Here is a 26,661-nt window from a genome sequence, read left to right on the forward strand (position 1 = left end):
CTCGCGGCCATCGCACGCCAACACAACCTCAACATAATCTCCTACGCCGACGACACCCAGCTGATCCTCTCCCTGACCAACGACCCCGCCACCGCCAGAGCCAACCTGCACGAAGGGATGAGAGAGGTAGCCGAATGGATGACGACCAGCCGCCTGAAACTGATCTCGGACAAGACGGAGGTCCTCATCCTGGGCTCCTCGCCCTCCGCCTGGGACGACTCCTGGTGGCCCCCCGCCCTGGGCACCGCACCCAAACCGACGGACCACGCTCGTAACCTGGGCTTCATCCTGGACTCCTCCCTCTCCATGACCAGACAAGTAAACGCCGTCTCCTCGTCTTGCTTCAACATCCTGCGCATGCTACGCAAGATCTTCCGGTGGATCCCCACCGACACGAGGAAGACGGTCACCCAGGCCCTCGTCACCAGCCGACTGGACTACGGCAACGCCCTTTACGCCGGTACCACCGCCAAGCTCCAGAAGAGACTCCAGCGGATTCAGAACGCCTCGGCCAGACTCATCCTCGACATCCCCCGACGCAGCCACATCTCCGGACACCTGAGAGATCTGCATTGGCTCCCGGTCAACAAGAGAATCACCTTCCGTCTCCTCACCCACGCACACAAAGCCCTACACGACCAAGGCCCGAGCTACCTCAACAACCGGATCAACTTCTACACTCCCAAGCGCCCCCTCAGATCAACCAGCCACGCCCTCGCCGCCGTCCCCCGCATCCGAAGAGCAACAACAGGAGGAAGGTCCTTCTCCTACCTGGCCGCCAAGACCTGGAACTCACTCCCGACCGACCTACGCCTGACCCAAGACCACCTCTCCTTCAGGAAGAAGCTCAAGACCTGGCTGTTCGAGCAGTAACGGCACCCCCCCCCCCCCAACCCAGCGCCTTGAGACCCTACGGGTGAGTAGTGCGCTCTACAAATGACCTGATTGATTGATTGATTGGTTGGAAGCAGTACAAAACTTCCTCTGTTCTGGCTGGTATAATGTGATTATGTCAGGTTCACTGGAAACTGCAAATAATCAAGTATCAGCAGTTATAATAAGCCGGTTGTCTCTATTAAACTTAAAATGTTCCTCCAGTGCTAGTCAGGAACATCAGTATTATATGGAGGATGCAAATTTGCATGTTCAAAACATATAATATAGTATTGACCAATTTATGGTACTCAGTTTACTGACCTCAGAAGGACTGGAAACTTATTCACCCTTGCTGGGATTCAGATTTGTGTCCTTCGGATCACCATGTGTCAGTGGTACACATTTAACTCACTGAGCTATCTGGAATGCTATTAATTAACTTAAATTAACTTCTGATCTCCAGACTTTCATAATCAATTCAAAGTGTCCTTGATACTCCATTATTAGCACACCTGGCCAACCGAAGATTGATCAATAGAGGACCCTCCAATCAAATTCCATTTATGCAAAGCAAATCGTACTCATTGTTAAAGAACATTTGAAAAATTGGTTGCAATTCATTTTCAGTACCTGTTACATCAACATCACAGAACATAGACAAAACATGTCAGGCTGGGTCTCTGTGGGCTCGTGAAGTCTTGGCAACTTTCAAATCCTTGTAGCAAGCTTTGTATGTACGCAACCTTACATTTGCAGGGTGGCTTATGGTAAAACCCAGATAAAATGCAGATGTAAATAATACACAATACATGGATTGTCCAGGCAGTCCTTTTACCTTGAAAATGTATAGAACTTGTAATCGATCACTAACTTTACTATATGTGTTTACTCAATTCAATCCTGAATTAGGGGTAACTGGATTTCCTTATATATCATTGACTGTAGTTGTATGACTGGCGATGATGATAATTCTTAATTTGAATGCACTTCCTCAGGCCTCTGTTTTCCCCCCACTATTGTAATTGCACATTTGTCCACACATGCAATTATCAGGTCCGCAATTGTGTGCTTAGCAAGAAACCTCACATGCATGTGTTGAGCAAAGTTGGAATCAAAACCTCATTTTATTTGCACATAGTTTATATAGTCCTTTCCATGATATTACTCAGTCTATTTTTAAACCTTGGCATTTCACCTATAGGTGTTTGAGTCAAATAAAATTGGCTATTTAGACTTATCAATATGCTTAGGAAGGTATAAGAACCTTAATTATTTTCCGTGTGAACTTTCTCTAATAAATAGCATTGTTTTATATAGCTCACTTCCTTGATTCACTGACATACATGGGAAATCCAGGTAGATTATTTTAGTGGTTATTTGAGTTAAGTGTCTATTGGGCTAATTTAGAAAATTTCTCATCTACTTTTCTTGGCCTTTTTTGGTCGTTGTGCTTCTTAAGATGGCGTTCTTGAATGCAATGCTGCACAACACACCAACTATGGATACAATTCTCAGGAAGTTAAAGTTGCTTGTCCTGTTGTCAACTTCAAATTATTCATTTTGTTTTTCTTTATGTTGAACTTTTAGCATATTTGCTCCTTTCTAGAACACCTACTGTTAATAACATTTCCTTATCTTTATACCAGGTCCCTGCTGTTCCCAACAATGACAAGAACAAGACTTATTCCGTCCAATATATCCCCAAGTTTACAGGCCTTCATAAGGTAAGAAAAAAAGAACTACATAGCACAGCATAATATTCTTTCATAGTGTGGCGTCCATACTGCTTTCTACATCTTTTCTAATTTTGCTGTCAACATTTTAGAAGTCAGGAAACCATTTTTTGCGTTCTTACTTTATCTGACAGAACGGCCTTCTGTTATTTACCCCAGTACTCATAACAAGACTTCATATTGAAAAAATTGCGCGATCAGTGTGGCAACAACTGGAAAAATGTCATACAAGAAACTCTTCTCAACTTCCCAAATTCCCTTTGAAATCTGTCTTCTCTGTGCCTCAATATCCTTGATACCTATCCATCCCAGCTTCTGTTTCTGCCATTTTCTCACATTAGCACCTGCAATACATATAAAAAGATGATAAAAACTAGACTCAGGTGAGTTTCAATTGCACACCTTTTGCAAGCCCCTCTTTTATGTATCAAAATGTTGACAGCCCTTTACATATTGGATTGAAGTTTCCGCTACCTTCTGTGCTGTTAAACCTGTTGCGCCTCTCTGCACCCTTCTATCCAGTGGACCCATATAACTACTCGGGACATTGCATAAACGAATGTGAGATGGACGTAAGGTACATACATCTGTCCAAATTGCATCATACGCCCATGTTTTCTTCTGAGGCCTGGCTTGTCACTCAGTCTAAACATGGACCCACTAGAAGAACTTTGGCAAGGGTTTAACAGGCAAACTTATCTTAAGACAAGCCTGAAGATGCAAAATGACACGGGGTAGAACAACGTAAATTCTCCTGAATAGAGTATATCCTTCCCTCTGCATGTTGTATTGCTTGTAGAGTTGCCATCTTAAGCTGCTCATGGTTTGTCTTACAGTTCACCTTATGTTCTGTTAGATTCTGATTCTAGCACGGGCATCTTTCCTTCTCATTAGACCATGGTTTGCAGCAGCGGCATAATGAAACTTGAGGGGGCTGCCCATGCTCTGGACCCAGTCAGGCGTTCTCAGCCCACGCCACCCATGCACAGTGTCAGGGGTGCCCGTGGAGCTCTGGGCCCCAACTCCCACACCATGGGGGCTATTGTTATGCCACTGGTTTCCATTGCCAAGCCTCCTGTCACACTAGTCATGCACGGATGTAGTCCGAGAGCATAGTCATGCATGTTTTCTTGGGTGTTTGGAAAAAATATCCAGTCCAAAATATTGTGGCAAGAATATCGAGGACAAGAATATTGTGAAGGTAAGTTTATTTGGGAAAGCAAACTTTTACTATACTTAACTCCACATATATGTAACTTGACACTATATACATCTTCAAGGTGCATAGATGTTGACTACCTATTTGCACTTACCTTCTCGACATTTTGAACCATTGATATTTTTGAAACGATAATCTGTCCACACGGTATTTAAGTTCTGGATAGTCTGTTGGTGATCCCTTTCTTTATCGTGTCATAATAAACGGATGCAAAGGGGCCTTTACTTCCTTTCACCCACTTAAGTGGAGATCAAAGGCCTGCAGAGGTCAGCAGGCCTCTGTTCCTTCTACTCCTTGGGGGATGAGAACCATTGCCCAGCTAGATCTGGGAAGCGGCGAGGGCAGCAGTGCACAGTTTTTCGCTCAGTTCTCAGCCTTCCTGCAAGTACTCTTTGTGAGCTGACAGCTCTCATGTTGTTCCAAGGCTGACTCCACTCCAGCCTCGTGACAAGCCCATGGTGTAATTGCATTTCAACTGAAAGGCCACTGACAGCATGGACAGGAAAAAGAGATTTATGCTAGACCCTAGTCAGCCTGTTATTTACTAGGTAATCGAGTGATGTTCAGAGCAAACAGGCATCGAGCTCGACCCTCACTTGTTGTGAGAGAGGAAGATGGCGGCAAGGAGAGCCATTAGTTTTCATTTGTTGTTTATTTGGCTAATTGCAGTTTATGTTTGTGATTCATGTGTCTCGTACTAGTGCCTGCCAGCTGCAGGCTCAACCTTTGGGCTGCCAACACTTCTGGACTGAGGTGACCATGCTTCTTTTAAACAGTCTGCGGATATTCTCTGTTCTAATTCCAGATAAAATTGTCCTTGGCACTCCGGGTTTTTCAAAGAGATGTGTTTATATATTCATTGAGGTAGAGGTGGCCACAGTGGCGGCTGGCTTGTACCGTGAGTGGTGAGGGGGGATAAACAGAAATAATAAATTCACTTACCTTCGTGGCGCGACGTCTTCTTCTCTTAGGTGTCTTCCAGTTCAGGACAGGTTGCTGCAGTGCTTAATTTGTGCCGGTGCTTTCCGGTGCTTAGCACCGGCACTTAATTGCCAGACTCTGGGGCTTATGACTGTCTGCCACATGGTAGTGGTGTCTGCCAATTTAGGTATGAACACAATAACTTCTGTTTATTATTTCAATTTCCATTTCCAATTATTAGTATTTGGCTTTGGGGCCTGTAATAGTATGAATTGTCACACTTTTAAGAGTGTGATGATTAGTAGTGTATTGGTGCTGTCATTGGCCGTACTGTCAGGGACAACGGATGGTGCAATCTCTAGTGTCCTCCTGTCAAGGGCCCCTGTACTACGTTTTTTACAAATTAAGCACCGGCCGTTGCTGAAAACTAAAACAGTAATAAACTTTATTACAGTTTTATTTTTCAGCTTTGGCACTTGTGGGGCGATGCTCCTCCGCTCAAATTGAGGAGCCGCCCCTGGGTGACCACTTAACAGATGGCGACTTGGTGAAGTCACAATGAAGAACGGACATTAGTAGCCTAAAGCTGTTTCTAATTTATTCCGAAAATGATGTCACATAGGCCCTCATTACAAGGTCCCATTATTTCTTATGGGGCTGCTGTGAGGAGTAACAGACACCAATGGAATAGTGAAAAGTGAAATCAAAACAGTTCGGATCTGCTTGGAGTAATCCCTAAATGAGGCAAACCTAAGAAAGGAACTGGGGTTAAGTTCCCTTTTATGGCAGCGAGCCAGTGAAACTCGCCAAGCTATAGAGGTGAGTGAGCCAACAAATTAACAGAGAGAGCCGAGCCAGAGCAGTGCCAAGGGTTGGCTCTGGGTATAGGAGCCCGTGCACGAGCCGAGCCTGTAAAATATTAAGCATTTTAAGCCCAGCAGCAGATATGATAACATCTCATCATAATTTAGAAAAGTGCATTTCAGTAAACATAGGAAGGGTTGCACTTTAGTACATAAGATCACTGCACTGAGAGGCGTTTATTAAGAATGATTTTAAACGTGAGTTTAGAAGCATGCAAGCCACCCCATTCCTCCCTCGAAGGTGACAAGTCCCAATAAGTGGCAAGTCATTTGTCACGGGTGTACTATATGCGGCCTAGATTCTTATTATGTGTGAAGCAACATTACGGCCTATTAAATCAAATGCAAAAGATGTTTTTTAACGACACGCATCCGAAACTCAAGTATTTGAAGGTGAGTTCGTATGTAATAATGCAGAAAAAAGAAACATGGTAAAATAAAATATTTGCCTAGGATCACACAATTTGATTTAGATGGAAAACCAGGATTAACGACAGTTGATTGAGTTTCACAACGGGCAATTCAGATACGAAATGTTATCTCTTTCTGTATCCTTTTTATACATCATATGTCTGTGCTTTGCTTTTAATTCCTTGTGCATTAGTTTAGGGTAGGGTGGTAGGCAGGCCCCACATGAAGGCTTGGCGCCTTTTGGGCTGGAGTGTCCAAAGTGACCTTGAGTTGACCCAGGGCCAGTCATCTGGCTCGAGCTTTCAGTGGCTTCTCCACCTCTAGCAGCACTATATTGTATCCTGTTTAATTGCCTGCATTCCAGAAAAGCCTTTGAGCAATTGATTAGCAAAGTACCATCCATGGTAAACCAGACAGCAAGGTAAGCGTTTACCCAACCAGGCCAGGCAACTCATAACAGCCTTTGAAATTATAAACTCCCAGCTTAGTTCACAGAAATTGAATAAAGTCAATCCTTGACATATGTTTCGCTCTTATTAGATCTCATCAGAAGAGCATAGCATTGCCAAGCATGAGTAGATCAATAATGATGAGTATTTCAGACCCATAGAATCTCACCTGTGATTACTTCTTCAGTGGGTGAACAGTTGGAAGTCTCTCATTCTTGCTACGGGTGCCATACAGATCGTTTCACTGGTCTTGTGCTTTTCTTTTTCAGGTTTCGGTTCTTTTTGCTGGTCAGCATATCGCCAAGAGTCCATTTGAAGTCAATGTCGAGAAAGCCCAAGGTGATGCAAGCAAAGTTACAGCTAAAGGTCCAGGTCTAGAACCAACTGGAAACAGTGCCAATAAACCTACATACTTTGAGATTTACACTGCAGGTATGAATATTGAGGTGCAATGGGCACAGCAAAGTGTGTTCTGTTGTTGAATCTGGACCCAGTTCAGACTCTGCCAATGACTCTGTCAGTTTTTAAATAACTGGACTCTATTCTGATGTGTATTTCTAATGATAGAATTACAGCGAAGCCCTGCTTTTGGTCAATGCACGTACCAGCATCAGCGATGTGGTGCCAATCGAAAACAGCTTTTACTGCATTTTTGGGATGGAGGACACATTGCTTTTCCACACCTTGTCATTAACATTTGTAATGCAAAGTCTTGTTAATGTCAAATCCACCATGAGTATTTCACCCGGAATTTCACAGCTTGTATCTAGATATTCTTTTAATTAAGTCTCTATAAGAATTCACAGCTCATTCAGCCACATACAGGTGACTCAGCAACTCATACAACTTTAGAGCCAAGATTGTACCTGAATTATTAATAAATGTGAGTGTACACAGGCTTTGACTTGGCTGTAAGTCAACCAGTCAGTGCTACACAAAGCTTTTTTCCTGGGCGTCAAAAGGAAAGGGCTGCCGAAGATGAGGGCGACTTTCTGTTTGGTATAGTTTGAGCTCGAATAGCTTAAGGCCTCACACACCTCAGCTAAGTGACCACCATGGGCCCTTTCCCAAGCATACCATGGCCGTGTGCAGTCCCCACCCTGAACCTCACACAGACACATTCTGAATGCAGCAAAAACACGCACTCCTTCCATCCCAGCTACCACCTACAAACCCTGCTAGACATCTATCTACACATTTACTCCTTTGAAGAATCTTCTTTCACTGTCAAAGTATTATTTCAGAGCCTTTATCCTTTTTTGATATTAGGTGTTTGGAAAATGATTTCTTTGATAATCATCATTTGAGCAGAAAAGATTTAAATTTCATAAGTAATGCCATACATGGTAAAGCAAGGCGTCACTGCCACTCAAACACTTAATATATTGCAGAATGCAGTGCATAATTTGTAAAAGAAAGAGTGCCAGTGCCGGAAGCTCTGCTCAGAAACCGGAGGCCGGTGCAATTAAATGTCGATGCACAGATTATCACCTGTGGTAGTCTTAAATCCACTACCAGACACTCCCTGTGCCTTTATCTTGCTCTTGCATGTTCCTGCTTTCTCCCTTTGTGATGGTTTTGCCATCTTTCTCTTCCTCGCTCTTTCCAAACTGTGAGCCTCATCTACCACAAAATGACGCAGTGCAGTGCAGCAGCCCATTATGCTGTGCAGAGCGGCATTATTTTAAAAGCAGAGGGATGCATTGTATTAACAATATGACGCATCCCTGTGCTTTCCTCTGTGCTAGGGCACAATTGACTGCCAGCGCAGGCACCCATGCGTCAAGTTGCAAGGGTGCCTGCGTTGCAGGGTGATTGTATTTTTGTGCAGGAACATCTTTCTCAACAAAAACAATCATTGATGGTATTTTCCTCTTTCTATGTGTGCTGCAGAATGCAGCACTCATAGAAAGAGGAAAAAATGAGGAAAAACAAAAGTATTTCTCCACGTATGATTCTGATGCATTCCCAGCTTTACAAAACGTTCTAAATCTTGGAATGTGTCCGGTTCCATGGATATTGCATAAGAACACCCACAGCAACACCCACGGAATGCCCCTTCCACGCAGAGTAATGCGTGAAAGAGGCCCATATTTACAAGGCCATGAAAAGTCGTGACTTTACGGGCCCTTGTAAATATGGGCAAGCGCCACCAGTGTGTCAAAAAAAGTGATGCACCTGTGGGGCAATGGGCTTATAAATGAGACCCTGTGTGTTTTTCCCCTCTCTTGCACTAAGTATGTATCTGATGCAGGAAATAACTACCGGCTCAAATTAAGCACTGTGCAGAAGGAGAACCTTGTAAATGCACGGTTATGACAAGACCATCTGCAGTCTACATATGGACGTGCCTGTTAGCTTCAAGTGAGAGACTGACTACAAGACAGTCCAACGTGCATGGTGGATCTCAGGTGGATTTCAGGCAGAAGAGTGGCAACAAAACTCATTGCCCGTCTGGCTCTTTGATTGCATTTCTCGTTGACCTTATATTATTGTTACCCATCTGCAAATGAGGCTCCTTCCATTGAACTGAAGGCTGTCTCTGATCGTCTACAAACACTCATCAAGCAAAATTGGCCCCTTGGAAATGTCCCTATCATCTGCCCAACACTGATCAGTGCTTACTCTCTGGGTATCTAGTGTTTGCTAAATGTCACTAAGTTGTTCTTCATAGCCTGTTGATATGGAGCCTGGCCTTCATCATGAAACCATCAGCTCCCAGAAGCTCTTCTGCTTCACAATTTGTTGGAAGATGTCCTCATTTTTTGTAATCTAGAGGGCGTGGTTAAATGTGTAACGAGTAATGGCGAGTTAGTTTCTGCTTATAGAAGCCTTCTGATTAACATGTCCAGTTAACGCCTGGGTTTTAGCGTCAATTCCTTCTGGCTGACTACAATGTGCGAACTGAAGAGAGAGTGGACGGTGGAGAGATGTTACAGACTGGGGAACTCAAATGTAGGGCATGCTGGGTGGCTCCCATTGACTTGTTTCTAGCATCAGGAGATGTTTGTGTACATTTGCACTGAGATATTTGTGGAGTAGCTTTTCATTTTTAAAGTCACTATAGTTATCAAGTGCTAATTTGCATCAACAGTTGAAGATTTGCATTTATCAGTGGTGTTGTGCCTGACACTGACTGAACCTGCAGACCTTGCCCTATAGGAATAAATGATGATTTCACGCTCGTATCGTCAGTCATTTTTAGAGTGTGTGGACTTAGTGTGACAGTAGTGAGCTCACAATTAGCCAGGCTACTTATACAACATTTTTTCATCCATATTTCAATTGTTCTAACAGAGCAGGCCAACATTGACCCTCTTTGATGCCAGAGTTCCAAGGTCACCTTTAATCGTTGTTTTTTTTCTTCAAATGCTGATGTTTTGCTTGTGAACCTTGTGACACAAACATCATTAAATGTTCTTTTCTATATGATGTATGGATAGGTGCAGGTATTGGTGACATTGGTGTAGAAGTGGAAGATCCGCAAGGGCAGAGCAACACTGTGGATGTGATGTTGGAGGATAAAGGGAACTGTGTCTACCGCTGCACATACAAACCCACCCAGGCCGGGCCACACAACGTAGGAATCACGTTTGGAGGAGAAGCCATTCCCAAGAGTCCTTGCGCTGTGCTCATTGGAGAAGGTGTGTAGAAGTGAATCTTTCATTTAGTGTGTAACCATTCGGTTAAATCAAGTATTCAGACAATGTCTGCCAAAGAGTATTGGCACAGTGCTCAGTAGATGTTTTAGACTGACCCTATGCAATCATCCACACTTGCTCTCTTTTTCTTAGTGGGGCATGATTCAAATTCTATAATGTGCAGTTTATTTGAAAGGCCTACACGCTTTTGATGGTCATGAAACTGTGCTAGTTGTCATTGCGAGTTCCTTGTGTGATAGTATCCAGCACTATGATGTCAACGCATGGGAAATGCTCGGTGCTTGCACTGTATTAATGCATCACTCGTGCACGGCCAATGTAGGGTAAGGTGGCCTAGGTCCATGCCACAATTTGAGCATAAGCACTTACTATATTAATGGATTGCATTGAGCTTCATTGTATATACATGTATATTTTGTGGATACCCTGAAAGTCTGGTTTAGACACATAGCTAAAAGACAGCTGGAGCTTAAAAATATGACTCTCTGTGCGGTGGTTGCTCCGTTGAGTAGTGCCATTCAACACCAATGAAGTAGAACTAAACACTGACGCGTCCCATTAGTCCTAAATCAATATCCACATGAATAATAACAAGGGAAACACTAACACAATTTTAACTGTTTATAAACCTGTACTTAATAGGAGTGTTAATGGTATAGTAATTGAGCACCTGAGCATTGAGTAACCTGTAGGCCTTGAAAAGGCAGGCACTCTTTAGGGGTAACATTGAAGAAAATCTATTAGAAAACCAACACAAAAATATCAGATGCTCAGTTTCATATTACACAGTAACTGGTTTATGGTGTGGCTTCTGAGGGTGAATTGAGGGAGGAGATCTGAATGATATCAAGTACCTGGGCTGTAGCTCATTCTTAATAGCTCACTATAATCCCTGAATCAGTCCTTTGTCTGCAATCGGTCAATGTCACTGAAAACGCCTAACAATAGCTAACAAAGGGCAGTGTCTATTAAATCTTTTAAAGGACTGATTGTGTAGACTTTTGTTTTTTAAAACAAACACACTTTAGAGGAAGCAACAGTTTATATACTGATCACCTTTGACCGAGGTAAAAGTTTCTAATGTATTGCTTCATTTTCAATCTATCAGAGAGAGAAAACAACCTTAGCATAGTTTATATACGGAAACATTAGTGTAATATTTTGATTCAAGTCTTACTCCTATGACCTTATCTGGTTACTAATTGTGTTTTTGAAGCTCTTGCAAAGCTTAAAAAGTACCTTGAGAGTGTTTTGTTCAGAGTGTTGATTCACAATGAAATAAGTGATACTAAACATCTTCAATATGCTTTTTAAATCTCACTTTGGATAAACAAATTCAGTAATGACACTGCAGGTGGTCTTCCAGGTACATAATTTCTACATGCATCCCGTAGGGTTGGCTATTGGTCATAGGAAATGGACAACTTTGTATAGTCAATTATGTTTGTGGAATATATGGAACACAACGTTCTATAACCGGTTAACTATAAGTTTAACTTTAATTGGTAACATTATCACTTTTACATATAGACTACTGCTATGAGTATTTTAATATTCTGTTGTGTGCAGTTAGTTTCCGGCTTTGGGCTTAGTTATTACTTTTAGACTACTGCTTCACTAATGGAATATACAGACCGAAATTATACTAAGTAGACATCCTTTGATATATTAAATATGATGGTGAACGTTTCTTAATCATCATTTTTATATATTTTATTGATGCTAATTATTATCCATAATGCACAATTACACTTGTTTTGGTACTATACAGGTAAATAATAACCAGATGTAGCTTAGTGAGCTTAATTCTGATTTCATTTAGATGTTGACCAGATAACTTAAATGAGCTTTCCAAACCAATTTAAAACTTAATTATGTAACCCAAAATGACTCTAATATCCGAAAAGTGTTATTCTGCTAGTCCCATGTGTCAGATTGCTGTGACAGCGATAACCCAAACAAAGGGTAAAGATGTTGGTTCTGTTTACTTTAGATTTTTAAAGATTGATGATGCAATGGCACATAACCAGTAAAAATCAAATCTCCCCCTGGGAAGTATAAATACCACATATATGTACTACAGTCACTCCTAAAGCAATCATACAGAGGCTTGTATGGCATACGCTTTATTGATTCAGACTTAAGTACCACTGCTGTATAAAGAGCCATTTAGCTAAAGTATATATTCTCAAATATATTTTTCTGATAGTAGACTAAAGGTCCATACCATGTATCCACTGATAATATCACAGTTGAAAATGATTATACCATTTCACAGAATTAAAAAGAAATACTATTTTAAAAAGTCCTACACAAAAAAATAAATGTTCCTTTCATAATGTGTGCAAAAACAAATTCATACAATAAAATTAAAACAGAATTGTAAACAACACAGGGATAATGAAGGAAAGATAAACCAGTGGTCTGTTTAGTCTTACTGATCTGCGTCACATAAAGCCATAGAGCAAATGAATCTACTTGTGTCGCTTGTGGGCGAGATTGGATTGAAATGGAGGTAAGGTAGAAGAAAGAAATGCTAACTATCTACCATAAACCTGGATAAGAACTTGACAAAAGATCTGTTCAGTTCAAGGGAGGCTGTTCCTTTCCTGCTTCTGACCCTGGGGAGGATCATACAACAGGCATTTTTTTAAGCAACATATTAACCAGTTGAATATTTGTTTTCAATAATTGTCACAATCCAGCCAGAGAGTGATCACGAGTAGGAGATGAGCTTATATGTAGAAGAATGATCATTTACATAAAAAAATGCATTGCACCGAAGTAACTTAGACAATACATATAAGGAACTTAATCTCTTTGTCGCCAAAGCTTATTCACACCCACTTGGGTGAAGGGGTTGTTTGTTTGAGAAACATTCCACCAATGTCCTGTTCCTCAAATAATTAGATGGGGCACTTCTAGAGAAAGATGTGTGGTCTGTAACTAAGGCTAGAGAAGAACAATTTTATCTTTAGAAAACTCATAGGGAAACGACCAACAGGGTAAGGCATAGAGGGTATGGTGTGGTGGGGAAGAGAGAACAATGGGTGTGTGTGTATTACATCATGACTTGTCAAAACCAACTATTAGGTTCATCTCAAGCAGGATTGTTGCCATGCCTTTGTGATGGCTGGAACAGATTCAGTCTTATGTAATGAGAATCATGGTAGGGCATCATGTGGTGGGTGGAGTGTAGATTTGTTGATAGAAAGTGTCCTTCAACCAAAATACGTATGAAAATTAGAAATGTTCAATTTGTCTTTTGGTTCTTTTCCACCTAACGCTGATGCCTGAATTCGCATTCTGTTCCTATGCTCTCACTGTCTCCTCCTACGCTTTCAGACCTCTGCTCATATTTCCTGAGTTTGCCTTCATTTCTGGAATGTTGGACCTCCTTGCTAATGGCTACATAGCAGGAAAGACTGTTCAGGCTGTGCTTTGTCGGTAAGAGGTGTCATGCGGGTGTCATCTTCACTGTTTGCTGTTTCTGTCTAGCCTACCTGTTGTGTTTGGACTCATCTTGATCCGTGTGAGTTTCCCCACTGTGGTGTGCACAGAGTGTTTCCCACTGAATAATATGAAACTACATTTAGAGTGTAAAACGCTGTTAATTGTTTCTAATTTAGTGTTTTAAAAAAAAAAAAAATTGATTGGACGTTCGCTTACATCTGAGCCAAGGCTGTTCTCTAATGGTTCAAGTTTGCACGTGCTCCATTCCTTCCATATAACGGAAAGTGTTTTTTCTGAAAAAGCAGGGGGCTGAGCTCATATTGGAGCACTTTAGATTTCTTTGGGATTATGTAATTGAAACATAATTTTACTGAATATGGATTTATGTTGTGTGATCAAAAACTATTCATAGTGCCTTAAAACATTACACTGATATGTTTTGCTACTGTTAATTGACCATTCTCATGGGGGCTTACATTCAATGTTTTTTTGATGGTTTGACTCAGACATTTCTATGGCGAAAACAAATGAAATAGTGTGTCAATTATTTTAGTCCCAGTACCTTTTCTATTTATGGAGAATGCAGTATTTTAATTACAGCTTCAGGACGGTATAAGACCAAGGATGAGGTAATCTAGCCAAATGTATCCTAGCAGCTTTCAAAATGGTGGCCTGAGCGCCTTATGCACAGACGTTCACCCGTGGTGTCGGTTTTCTTCTTCTTTTGATTCAGTGTTGTTTTATTTGCTTTTGTCAAGTACTTGTCTGAGCACCTGTCATTTTCACTTCAGTCAACACATATGGGTAAAGCCCTGGGGATGTGTTAGGAGACAAAGGAAGAAAAAATGCTTGTCAGTGTTTTGGCATTGTGAGGACATCACCTCATGTCTTGCCTAGCACCTGCATATTGCCTTTATTTCCCTATCATTTACTTTGATATTTTTGGAGTGATGTGCATTATAATAATAATAAAATGCAATAATTACAAATGAAATCTTGCATAAACTATTCAGCATCTTTGGGAATGCGGAGCATAAGAATAATCTAGTGCAGCTGGAGGTGGCACTTCTAATCCTAGTTTACCATTAGACTACACTATGCATTAGGCGGGATGTGAAACAGATTATTTCCCTTGCGCAATCCTTTCCCTTATCTTCACAAATGGTAGCACTTAGAGATTCACAGTTCTCAAATTTCCAGATCCCTACATGAGTAACTCATCCAGTCCAGGTTTTTGCTTTGTATTTTGGGAACTGTGGCCCTATCTATATCATTATAAAATCACAAGTAAAAGTGTAAAATACTCATACGTGAACAGAGAACTCCTAAGAAGTATACAGATTGCAAAAAGCGACAAATTTGAATGAATTAATCTCAATCAGGCTTTTTTCATGAATTTTCCTGTTTTCTCCAGTTTTGTTTTTTCCTTTCCTAAATGCCTTCACTCAGCCCATCTGTTTATCCAAATATAGTGTCCTAAAGCCAATCACACTGTTATTATAATGATGGATAGTTTCAATTCTCATTCTGTTCAAGTGGGGTTCTGTTTAGTTTAAGAAAATGAAAATTGTCAAAAGCCAGTTATATCAAAACTGGGATGACGAACAGTGATTTCAGTCTTGGTCTTATTGTTGGAGGAGGTTTGTTTGTCGACAATTGTTGTTAGTAATATGAATTGTACTTACTATGGCAGTAAGAGTTTGTATTATAGTCATGATTGAGCTGTTGGGTGTTTTGAAAGAGGTCGACGCTACTGTATATGGGATGCCCCTTGATATTGGTGCATGGATGAACAAGGCTGTCTTGGGATTGAGTACAAAGAGGACTTTCTTTTCTGATGATTGTTGTTGTATTGCTCATGTTTCCTTGACGTGCCTTGAGTTTCAAATTATTTTGAAAAAGGTGGTGATCTTTCTCTGTGGTTTGCAAATAAAGCTGAGGCACTATGCCAGTGGTACACTTGAGATCAGTATTCTAAAATGGTTGATATTCTCTGGGGAGCAACCATTGGAAACTCAACAGACATCTTTCCCATTCTTGGTAGTTTAAGCTCCATTGCTGTGTTCACCTCTGGATAATGTCCCAATATCTACAGCTGTGGTGGTGACCACTACACATAGCGGAGCATGCTGAACATGTATTGAGCAAATTGTTGTCACCCATGTATTAAACCAGTCCAGCATGATTCGAAATACATAATTTGTTTTAAAACTATTTTGTGGACTAATAAGGTGCACTTGTCATAAAACTAAATGAATGATTGTTTTGAAAGAAGTAATCATTTATTTGTTCAGTGCGATGGTAATTGACTCACCCAGGCTGTGCCTACTGTAAGCAAGAACTAAAGTCTAAAATTCTCTTACAGCTTGTAATCCCAATGCATGTCGTGCCAGTGGACGTGGCCTACAACCCAAAGGAGTCCGGATCAGAGAAGTTGCAGATTTCAAAGTTGACACCAAATCTGCAGGAAGCGGAGAACTTGATGTCTCTGTCAAAGGACCAAGTACGTGTTTCACTAGCAGTACCCTTTTCACTATCTCATTACCAATCCAGACAGCAGCCTTATAAAAAGGCAGAATCTAATCTTGGAATTTCCAATTTATGCCCGGGGGTATCTATGCCACAATTTCATGATATGCACGAAGATAAATTTAGATAAGAAGTATGTGGTATTGTATGCTTGTATAAGGAACGCTCACAAGTAGTGAAGGAGTTTGGTAATATCCTATTTTAAGAAGTTGACAATTGTGAGCAAAGTAGTTCAGTATTTACACAATAAGTATACACATTATGCAATCCAAACAGCTCTTCAAAAAACAAAGCACATTCAGCTTGATTCATTTTGAGTTTGCCCTTAGAGTGATGTGGATTTAATCTAGACTATTTCATACTCTTACGCAATGAAATCCACCTTGTGTGTCTCTCGTTGTAGAAGAATACCGTGTTGCTAACATTAGAAGGCCATTCTTTGTACAATGGGGGACAATACCATATTGATATCCCAAGGAGACTTAGCATTGTTGTTTACATTATGTCCTTGTAGGTCAGCTATTGTAAAATGTTGTGCACACGGTACTGAGTAGCTCTAAATCAGACAGTATCCTTGTAACCACCATTTAAAGCGGTGATTATAGTCATTAATATCTTGTGTTGGTACAGCAGATTTTGTGAAATTAAGCGAGTGAGGTTGAAGATGTTATCATATTTAACAAATAAAGTGTTGCTGCAGATGAGATGACTTAATGGCAGAACTTCTGGAATTATGTGGCAGGCCAAATTATGCGGCAGGATAGACTAAATTATGCACCAAGAAAATGGAAATGATATTGCTTAATTGCGATCGTATTACCTCATTGTTTTGAAATTTTTACCCATGTTAACACTGTCTGGGCAAATACAATTTCACTGGCAGTAATGCTACGGAGGCGCACCTCATTTAACAGTACAATCAGATCGGACTATACATTGGGGAAATACAACAAAGTTTATCGTTATCACATTCACATGCGTGTTAATAAAATATCTTTTTTGTAAGAACCCAATTTGTGGCTTGTGGATGAATGCTTAGATCTATGCACAGGGTAAGTTCTATTATGAATAAATCCTGACTTAAATTGTTACAACTGAGTGCCGGGAGATTGGATTATAAAACTATCTGGGCAAATGTTTCACCTCATCAGTAGCAGTTTGACATCGAAATACAGCAATACACAACGGAAAGTCAACCTTTGTGAAGGACATGGCAACGTGTCTCTATTGATCCATTTGAGCCAGCAACAAATTTCTTTTGTTAATTTGCTGCCTATTCAGCAGGTGATGGATTATGTGGCGATTGGGGCAAAATGATAATTGTGGGGAAAACCTCACCGTTGAAAAATTGCATAATTCTAGTTGAAATTGAATAAGTATGTTTCCATCCAATGGTTCTTTAAACCAGGTGTGGAAGGCATACTGGTGTACTACTGCTTGGGTATACTAGCTGCTTGCGTATATGCTGTCTCTGGTCTGTAGATTTGCCCATGTTGTATGGAAAAGGTTTTCAGGAGATCTCAATTCCGTTCCGATTCATAAAACCTTTGCACATGCAAGTTTTGTAAAATGTTTGGAAATTTATATGCACACACAGCAACTTTTCAAAACCCATAATTCACTTAATAATGATTGTCGCAGGAACTACTTGTTGCAAGCAGTGCTAAACTTGGGTACGTCTTGTACCAATTCTGTAGACGCACATAATGGGTTATGTGTGTATTATGATCCAATAATGCTCCTGTGGGGGTTCTGGTGATGTTTAGAACATTTTCCGGACTTATGCTCAGTTTTATCATCATGTCAGCAAAAAAGACGAATTCTCCGATTGGATAATAGGACCAGTTATATTTATGCATGATCGATTTAGTGTCTAATACTGCATGATCTTCATTGGTCTCTAAGGATAGGTGAGCGTATTAGTGCAGACACACAGGGTCTTTTATGTGGGGTCCTTAGAGCACTCTTATTATTCTCATTATCCCCTACTTTTCCCATTGTCCCCTACTTTTTATTTTTAAATTAACCAATATCATCAACAACCATGGTTGACAAAATCGTTGATACGTCCCCTATGTCAGTGAAGGGATTGTGAGGTAGCTAAGGGTAAGGGCAGTGGACATGCAGCAGATAGTGTAGTCTTTCCTCCCTCTTCATATTATGCTAGGCCTCGAGCTACAGTTGCCCACTCACTGTTTAACTTTAAACCCCTCCCACCCCACCCCGCATCAGTCTATTGTACTTGCCTTTGAGATGCTCATTAAGAAATTGATTGATCCGTGGTAAATGTGTCATGAAAGGGCACCATTAATTTGACAGTTTTCTTCTAATTAAAGTTAATACTCTACTACCTCCTGCTAGATGTGTAGAAATACCATATTGCACCATCGAAAACCTTGTCTGTTAGTCTAACAAAAAGCTGATGCTACAATTGCACCAGTAAATGCTGAAGATACAACATGTAGCAGGTACACTATCTCAATTACTCATTCACAGTATTACTGGGAATTTCCAAATAAGTTGTACTTAACTTGTCAGCAAAGTTGTCTTGAAGCACTAGACAGCACAACAGCAGCACAGGAAGGATTGATGGGACCAGGCGGCAAGAAGCTACTGTGCATCTTTTGGTTTTGCTTGAGAGAACATCCAATAGCTCATGTTTTCATGGCAGAGCCTGATGTTTCACATGTCTCCTTAATATTTTTTGCAGGGAATTTGAGGGATGTACATAGTTTCCAAAGTAGTTCTCTAATTAGTGGGCCACAGTATAATTGCCATTACATGGAAAATAAGCCAGCTGTGTTTCTTGGACTGGGTATACAATTACAATGGAATTATGTTTCCACATACCTAAATACAAAATACCATTATGTAACACACTTTGTTTCACTTCAGTACATGCATGTGGATTTACACAAATGATTACATGTTGCATGGCCTATGTGGTCCGTCTCTAGCCTGAATGGTGTAGGATGATCATGTTCATTGATGTGTTCTCCTGACAGAAGGCCTGGATGAACTTGTGAAGTCCAAGGAAGTGGTGGATGGCGTATACGCATTTGAGTATTATCCAATCAACCCCGGAAAGCACGTTGCTACCATAACCTGGGGTGGACAGAATATCCCTAAAAGGTGAGAGATTAAACTGTGCACCAGGTTAAAGCTTTAAAAGCATACACAATAAATGAATGACCGTCTGAGTAAAACCTAGAGGTGATATAAAGAAGACAAAATAAAATACAATGAATGCTAGCTAGGTGTGTGACTTTCTCTGCGCTTCTGCCATTTAATTTCTCTTTTCACTGTTATGGCAATGTCAGTGAGATTTGGGGACGTAGAGGAGAATTAGAGGGTAGAGGTAAATTACCATTTAGCTAATTTCTTAACTCCTTTTTAAAAAGCGCATCTGTCAGGACAGTAAACATTGGTAAATGCTTGGTGAGCCATATTGGGAGAGGAATACATCAATATACCGATATATATTTTTTTTGCACTTATGTAATGACTTTACATTACTTGGATCGCATGAATGGAGCATCTACCTACAAAATAATCAGAATTTTGAAGTATAACACAGTGTGTACATATTGTTTCCTAAAAATAGACTGAGGTGGCTTTGGCTTCACCCCACAGGACTAGTACCCTTTTACTTCATACCATTGACTGTTTGGGGTAGCGCTCCTCTTCTATGGATTGTTTGCATTGTAATCCACGAGGGACTGTTGTGCACCTCAAAACGTTTTATAGAATATTTAATCAGGACTCAAGATGCCGGCCAGACCTATTGCCTATGCCACTGCTTATTTTTAATGTTGCCTCTAGAGGCGTGTTTCAAGTATAAGACTCATAAAAGATCATTGTCATTCTCCAAATGACTATTTCCTTCAATTCTGCCGCCCATATGGAATATATTTCATGTGGTGATAGGCTCGCATGTATTGATAAAGCAGTGGGTAGGTAGGGCAGCAGACATGGAGGAACAAACAAAGAAAAGGAGTGAAGGAATTTGACATTTCCTTCTATCTTTTGTGGCCACTTTTTGCGGTACTAGCCCATTTTAATATGAACTCAAATGTATAGTCTGTGTGGCCTAGATAGATTTTATTAGAAAAAATAAGTTGTGACAATAAAGGACGTGGCAAATAAAATGTGTTCTCCTGGGGAGAAATGTCTGCACATTTGCAGGGTTACTGGTAATCTTTTTTAAAGTGGAATTTTATTAACTATCATAATGCAAATATTTTCACTTCTTTTACTTATAGGTAGAATGAAACCGACATTAGTTTTCCAGTCTGTAATTGCTGACTTCCTGTTTGAACGAAGATCATCAATTCCTTTGTGAATCAGTAATAGCCAGTGCCCTGTTGCCATGGTAGATATTGCATCTGTGACTAGTTATGGTCTGTGGTCCATTTTCGAGCCCACAATGGCTCAGTTTCTGTGACTGTCTAAATCCTAATGTAGATTAGGCCTGGGCGATAAATTCTGTTCCGTTTGCGGAATTTGTGGAATTTAGGTAATTTCGCCTTCCACAGAGAACGTGGAATTGCAGAAAATTGCGCGATCCGCGTCTTTGCAGAAGTTTTTGCTTGTTCACGCTTTCAAAATGTGTGTTTGTGAGATATTTCCCCCCAAGCCCGCAAACAGCATTCGCGAACAGGAAAAAAGTATCACGAACGGGCGGAACAAGCAATTCCGTGTGTTCACGCAACTCTGCGTGCTCGGGGAGATTTTTTACCGTTTCTTGGAGCTTTGCGTAGAGCGACTACGCAAATTCCGCCTACCCCTACTGTAGATGTGACTTACCTCTGACTTTCAATGAGTTAAAAGCATGCAGTCGCAAAAAAGGAAATTTTGTAAATGGCATGGCCATTCATGAGATACGTTCGCAAAATCATGAGAGTTCATGAAAAAGATTGCAAAGGGGCTCATGGCATCATGTATTGCTACAATTTCAAGTGAACTGTTTCCCAACAGGAAGCTTTGATAGTGGCCGGCCGAAAAGACTTGCACTGCTGTTGCATTTTACTAGTGTTGCTGCATCTTCTAGGAAGACAAATAGATGAACGTAGTTGAGTCCAGCCTGCAGAGCTGTTGATCAAGCACTGCACTAACCCCACTTGTATTACAATGCATCCTGGACTTAAGCCCAGCATACAGTATGAAACGAGGTGGGATTTTTGCAGGCATGTAGCTTCTGTTTTACAGAATCTTATATTATATGGGGGATATTTAATTGTGTAGGTTTTGATCTAAGTTAAATGATTATTGACCAACGAGTTTAATCAATCAGGAAAGTTCTCACCCTCTCGAATTGTTGACAACCAGTCATATGATTAGATAGAACAGGTAAGTGATCAATTTAATAATAAAGGCTCAGTTTTCTCTTTTGTTCAGCATACCCTGTGCAGCATCTTAGAGAGGCTTCAGGAGAGAGAAAGGACAAATATATGTTTGGGGTTATCAGAAATTATTTATGCTATTACTTATGACAATTGTGAAGTTCCCTTGCCGATTATTTTAATTTGGTCAGCACATTGTCTTGACCATTCACAGTCATCAAGGTTTAATTACATTAGAGGAAATATTCAACACTTTTTTCCCTCAGTGCCCAATGGGCTGGTAATAAGTCGGCGTGTGGACCGTTTTTATGGCTGGTTGTGGTCCTGTTTTAGGGTCTGCTTGGCCAGTTTTTACTGTTGATTTCCCTGATAATAGAACAAAGCTCAAACCCATGCAGTCTTCCACATCTTACAAAACGCTCCTACAACACGTCTTAACAAGTTAAAAACAGCTCAATTTGCATACGTGGCCCTAGTTTATTTTAGCTTTCTAATACACTAATTGGACCACTTTATTTTGGTGCCCAGTTCAACCTTGATTTTACCTGCATTGATAGCAGAAAGGTGGTGGTTTCAGTGTGTTGTAGCATTCCAGGTTGACCGGAGAGTAAAAAAAAAAAAAAAAATCACAAATGTTCATTCTGTCTTCATCAGCCCATTTGAAGTTGTGGTGGGTCCTGAAGCTGGTCCTCAAATGGTCCGAGCATGGGGACCTGGGCTTTATGGAGGCGTGGTTGGAAAATCTGCTGACTTTGTGGTGGAATCGATTGGTACCGAGGTTGGTGCTCTAGGTAAGTTTAATTAAATAATATGTCAAACTGAATTAAATGGATTTATTGTTTCCATTGACCTTCTAATTCTGAATGTTTCCTGTATTGTACAGAATAAAATTTGCTATTCAACCTCAATTTTTACATTTACAGTTTTTTGTTTTATAAAGCCTTGGTTTTCTACATCGTAGAAAATTAGCTGTGTCTTCTGGACTGGTAGATTTTACCTGTGTAAAGAATGTGGATGCTAGTATTCTGTGGTTGGTCCTGCTCCCGCATGGAGTGATGTGTTAAGTGTTCCATGCTTTTTGATGTGTCATTTAGGACAGTCAAGTCGCCTACCATTGCTCCTGTTGGGGTGCGATCATGTGGGCATCTATATTATGTGTTTGTATTATGTGTAAATGGTATCCATAGAAAGAACTGGATTGGCTTTTCTGTGGGTGTTTGAAAATATACACAGGGAAATCCTGAATAATGTAGACAATTGTAAATACTTGCCTTCCACACTAAACTTTATGATTAGTTGTATTTTTTCTTGGTGGGTGCCTTGTGGCAGGACAGTGTAAGCTTTTTTTTCAAGAGGCCTGTGCGATAAGCTTGGCCTTCACCTGGCAGTGCTTACTTTTACTTTTTAGTTCCCCACCAGTATAGAGAAGGTCCTTGTAAATGTACAGGAATTTATATAGTGCAAATCACCAAGCGGTGGTATTCCCCTGTGAGATAACCCCGGCAGGGTATCCGCAAGGTGAAAGCCAGGCATCCCGCCACGAGGGGCCGTTGTGGAGATTAAGCACGCTATTGCCCAGAGTCGCAGAGTGTGAACCCGTGAATCGAGTAGGCACCGGAGTGAGAATTGTCGAGTCCATGGACATTTTAGGACTCAAGACCCCGCCGAGCCGGGGGGGGCGTGGCTTGCGCGCCGCTTCAGTATGGCGTGTTGCGCTTGAGCTCCGGGGTGAGTTGGTCCCGTCGAGCGTTTTTCTCCGTCTATCACTGCCCTTCTTGACGGAAAAAGCAACCCTCATCAGCGGACCATGTGGGGATCGGCATGACACTCTTTTCCTGCTGCTTTGACCTCCGGCTGAATGATTTCTGCCTCTCGCCTCACAGGCGCTCGCATTCCTCACGAGCGGCAGCCATTTTCCCGCTCATGACGTTCCTGTCATTTTACTTCAATGGAGCCGCCGCGGATACAATTTCGCTGTGTTGCTTGTCTGCCTGATGCATTTCGTCCACAACGCCCACTACTGGTAACATTTTGCCTTCTTTATGTTACTTTCTTGCTGCTTGGTTGGGTTTCAGCTGTTTTCACGCTATTTTTCTCTCAGTCCGTTTTTCATAGAAGTGTTGACATTTTTGGTTACGAACTCATTACGGTGCCCCCCTGCTCTGCTCATTCTTTCACTGCTAGAATATCATAGCGCACTTTGAGCTTGCTTTTCTATTTTTAATATTTGTGGGTTACTCTGCGCAACTTTTGTGGTTTTTCTCTTCCTCAAGTGGTATTCTTACAGATTACTACATCACCACTGCCAATATGAATCGGTCTTCGACCAACAAAGACTCTAAGGATGTTGCAACGTCGTTGAAAAGGCTTAAGTCGGTCTCTCCGACGCCCGAGTCGCCTCAGCCAGACACTGCTTCCACATTGGACGCAATATTATCACGCCTTAATGAAGTACATGATATTGCGCAGTCAACGAAAACTAACACAGACTTGTTACAAGTGGAAGTGTCTGCTATCAGGAATGACTTTAAGGCTCTTTCTCTTCGTGTATCAGAAACAGAATCACGAATCAGTTCTGCTGAGGATGGCATGCACAAGCAATCCAGATCCCTCAACCACTTGGAACGCTCAATGGCGGCATTGCGCAGAGACCTCACTGAGCAGGAGGACCGTAACCGTAGATCTAATCTGCGTATTTTTGGTCTACCGGAAGATTCAGAGAAATCATCTTCCTCTATGATAGACTTTTTATCTCATTGGATTCCGGATACTCTCCAAATATCATTCCATAGAGATTTTGAGATAGAACGAGCACACCGTGTTCCAACGTTTCGACCTAAGGCAGCAACCCAGCCAAGAGCAATCATTTTTAAGCCTTTGCGACATCAGCACACTGAACTGATTCTCTCTCATATGAGGAAAGTTAAGCAACTCAGTTGGGATGGTCATCGCATCTCTATTTCACAGGACTTTGCCAGAGACACAGTCATAAGAAGGAAGGGATTCCTGAACCTTCGAAAACGCCTCACGGAAATGGGCATTCCTTTTTCGTTTTCTGGTCCTTCCAAATTTCGCATTACACACAAAGGCCGTTCTAGAATCTTCGATGAACCGGCGGATTTGGCGACATTCCTGGATAACCAGTTGGAGATTGAGATGGAAATCCAAAGAGCAACTTCGCAGCCTCCTGGGGCCTCAGGAACTTGAACTGTTTTCTTCTTTTTCTCTGCATGATCTTTTTATGGCTAGCTGCCTCCTCTCTTGTTACAGCTAATTTACTTCTCGGTCTTTCCTGTTACCATTGTTCGTCCTAACGTTGCCCTTCCTTCGTCCATGTTAATATCGTTTTTCTCATTCTTCCTTATATTCAATCTATCTATATGTTTATGATGTTTATCCTACATCAACACTTTTTCTTATCCTTCCACTGTTTCTCTTCTTACTTCCTTTCTGTCATCTTCTTTTCAATTCCTCCTGATTATTTCTTCAACATTGTCATTCCTCTTTTATTCAGTGTCTTTTTCGTTTTTTTTTTGTCCAAGGTCTCTTACCTCTCTGTTTTCTTATTTCTGGATTTAGCTTCATGTTCTTCTCCATATTGTCATATTTTCTTTTCACTTATAATGTTATGGTTTTAAATATGTAATTTACCTGCCTTACATTTATCTACTGTTTAAGATTTTTCGTATTTAAATAACGTATTCTTACTTATTTCACTAGCATTTTGTACTCACATATATTTCCTGTTCGGATGTTCTTATATTATAGGTGCTGTTCAATTCTCTTCTTTATTTGCTCTCCTATTTACTATACTCGTTCTCTTCCTTCTTCTCTATCCCTCTGTTTTATCTACAATTTTCTTTTTCTATTCTCTCACGCTCCTCTTTTTATTACTTCTGTTAGTTAACTTCATAGTCTAATCAATTGTTGATATACGTTATTCTTTAACTTTGTTGCAACCTTTTACAATAGGTATTGTATTCTTTTAATGCTATATGCTGATTAGTTTTTTCGCACATACTTACACTGTTATTAGTTTTGGTACTATTGTTGCTTAGTATAGATATTATTCTCAATAGATATTGTTAATCCATCCTGCATTGATGTACTCTCTTCTTTATCAAGTTTAGGAATTGCATTATAATAATGTTTTCCGGTGTTATTTGCTTCTTGCTTTTCCTTTATCACTCGTGGTATTTTAATATTGGGCTAATCTCTTTTTTTTACCCACTTTTGCTCCTAATACGGGTCCCTTACTCGCCTCTTCCACGTTCTCCCTTGCATGTTATGGGTCTTTTTTAGACCTCCCCTCCTGCCTCTTCTCTCTCTCCTTTCTATTCTATTTTCCTCTCTTCTTTTCTTTTTCTTCTCATGGTTCTCCCACATGGATGCTCCCACAGATTTTCTTTTGATGCAAAGTTGGTCCCTTATTTATTTTTTTCACAGTCGTTCTTTCTCTGTTATCAGTGGTGTCTTCTTTTGATCCCTCCATTTTTGAATGCCAGGTTTAAATGTGTTATCCCTTAATGTTAAGGGTCTGAATCACCCGGTCAAAAGGTCTAAAATCTTGGATTACTGTAAGTCCCTCTCTACAGATTTAGTTCTTTTTCAAGAATCCAAGATCACTAGCAGAGAAGCGCTGTTTTTAAAGAAAGAATGGGTGTCGGATGTTTCATGTTCTGATGCCTCTGGCAAACGGAATGGAGTTGTTACGTTAATCTCAAGGAATTCTGGTCTATCAATTCTCTCTTCTGAGCATGATTCTGACGGTCGTTGGCTCTTATCTAAACTGTCGGATGGACAGCATGACTTATATGTTATGAATATTTACGCTCCGAATGTTGATGATCCAGCGTTTTGGAAGTCCATTACTAAAATTTTGCAAGATACCCCACATGCTGGAAATCTCATTGTTGGTGGCGATTTTAATTTACCAATGGACCCTCTTTTAGACAGGAATTCTGCATTCCAATTTCGTCCTCCTAAAGCACACAAACATATGCTTAACATGTGTTCCATTTCCCATCTTCACGATATCTGGCGTCTTCACAATCCCACTGGTAGTGATTTCTCTTTCTTTTCCTCGCCGCATTCCTCCTTTTCTCGTATTGATTATCTCCTAGTTCATTCTTCTCTTGTCTCCTCTTCTTCTTCTCCGCTTATACACCCCATTGTCATCTCTGATCATGCCGCGGTCACTTTT

At 40.8% G+C, this 26,661-nt stretch overlaps 1 protein-coding gene across 3 annotated transcripts in view; it reads left to right on the plus strand.

The window, feature by feature from the left end:
* FLNB (filamin B) overlaps nt 1-26,661 on the plus strand; it is a 530,593-nt gene that overhangs the window by 228,204 nt on the left and 275,728 nt on the right. For all 3 annotated transcript variants that reach the window (XM_078661490.1, XM_078661488.1, XM_078661489.1), the window contains exons 6-11: nt 2,523-2,600; nt 6,742-6,904; nt 9,916-10,116; nt 15,953-16,090; nt 19,122-19,248; nt 22,113-22,249. In XM_078661490.1, the coding sequence (XP_078517616.1) occupies nt 2,523-2,600; nt 6,742-6,904; nt 9,916-10,116; nt 15,953-16,090; nt 19,122-19,248; nt 22,113-22,249 (844 nt within the window). The remainder of the gene's footprint in view (nt 1-2,522; nt 2,601-6,741; nt 6,905-9,915; nt 10,117-15,952; nt 16,091-19,121; nt 19,249-22,112; nt 22,250-26,661) is intronic.

The sequence above is a fragment of the Lissotriton helveticus genome, chromosome 9 (genome assembly GCF_964261635.1).
Source record: "Lissotriton helveticus chromosome 9, aLisHel1.1, whole genome shotgun sequence".
Classification (NCBI taxonomy): domain Eukaryota; kingdom Metazoa; phylum Chordata; class Amphibia; order Caudata; family Salamandridae; genus Lissotriton; species Lissotriton helveticus.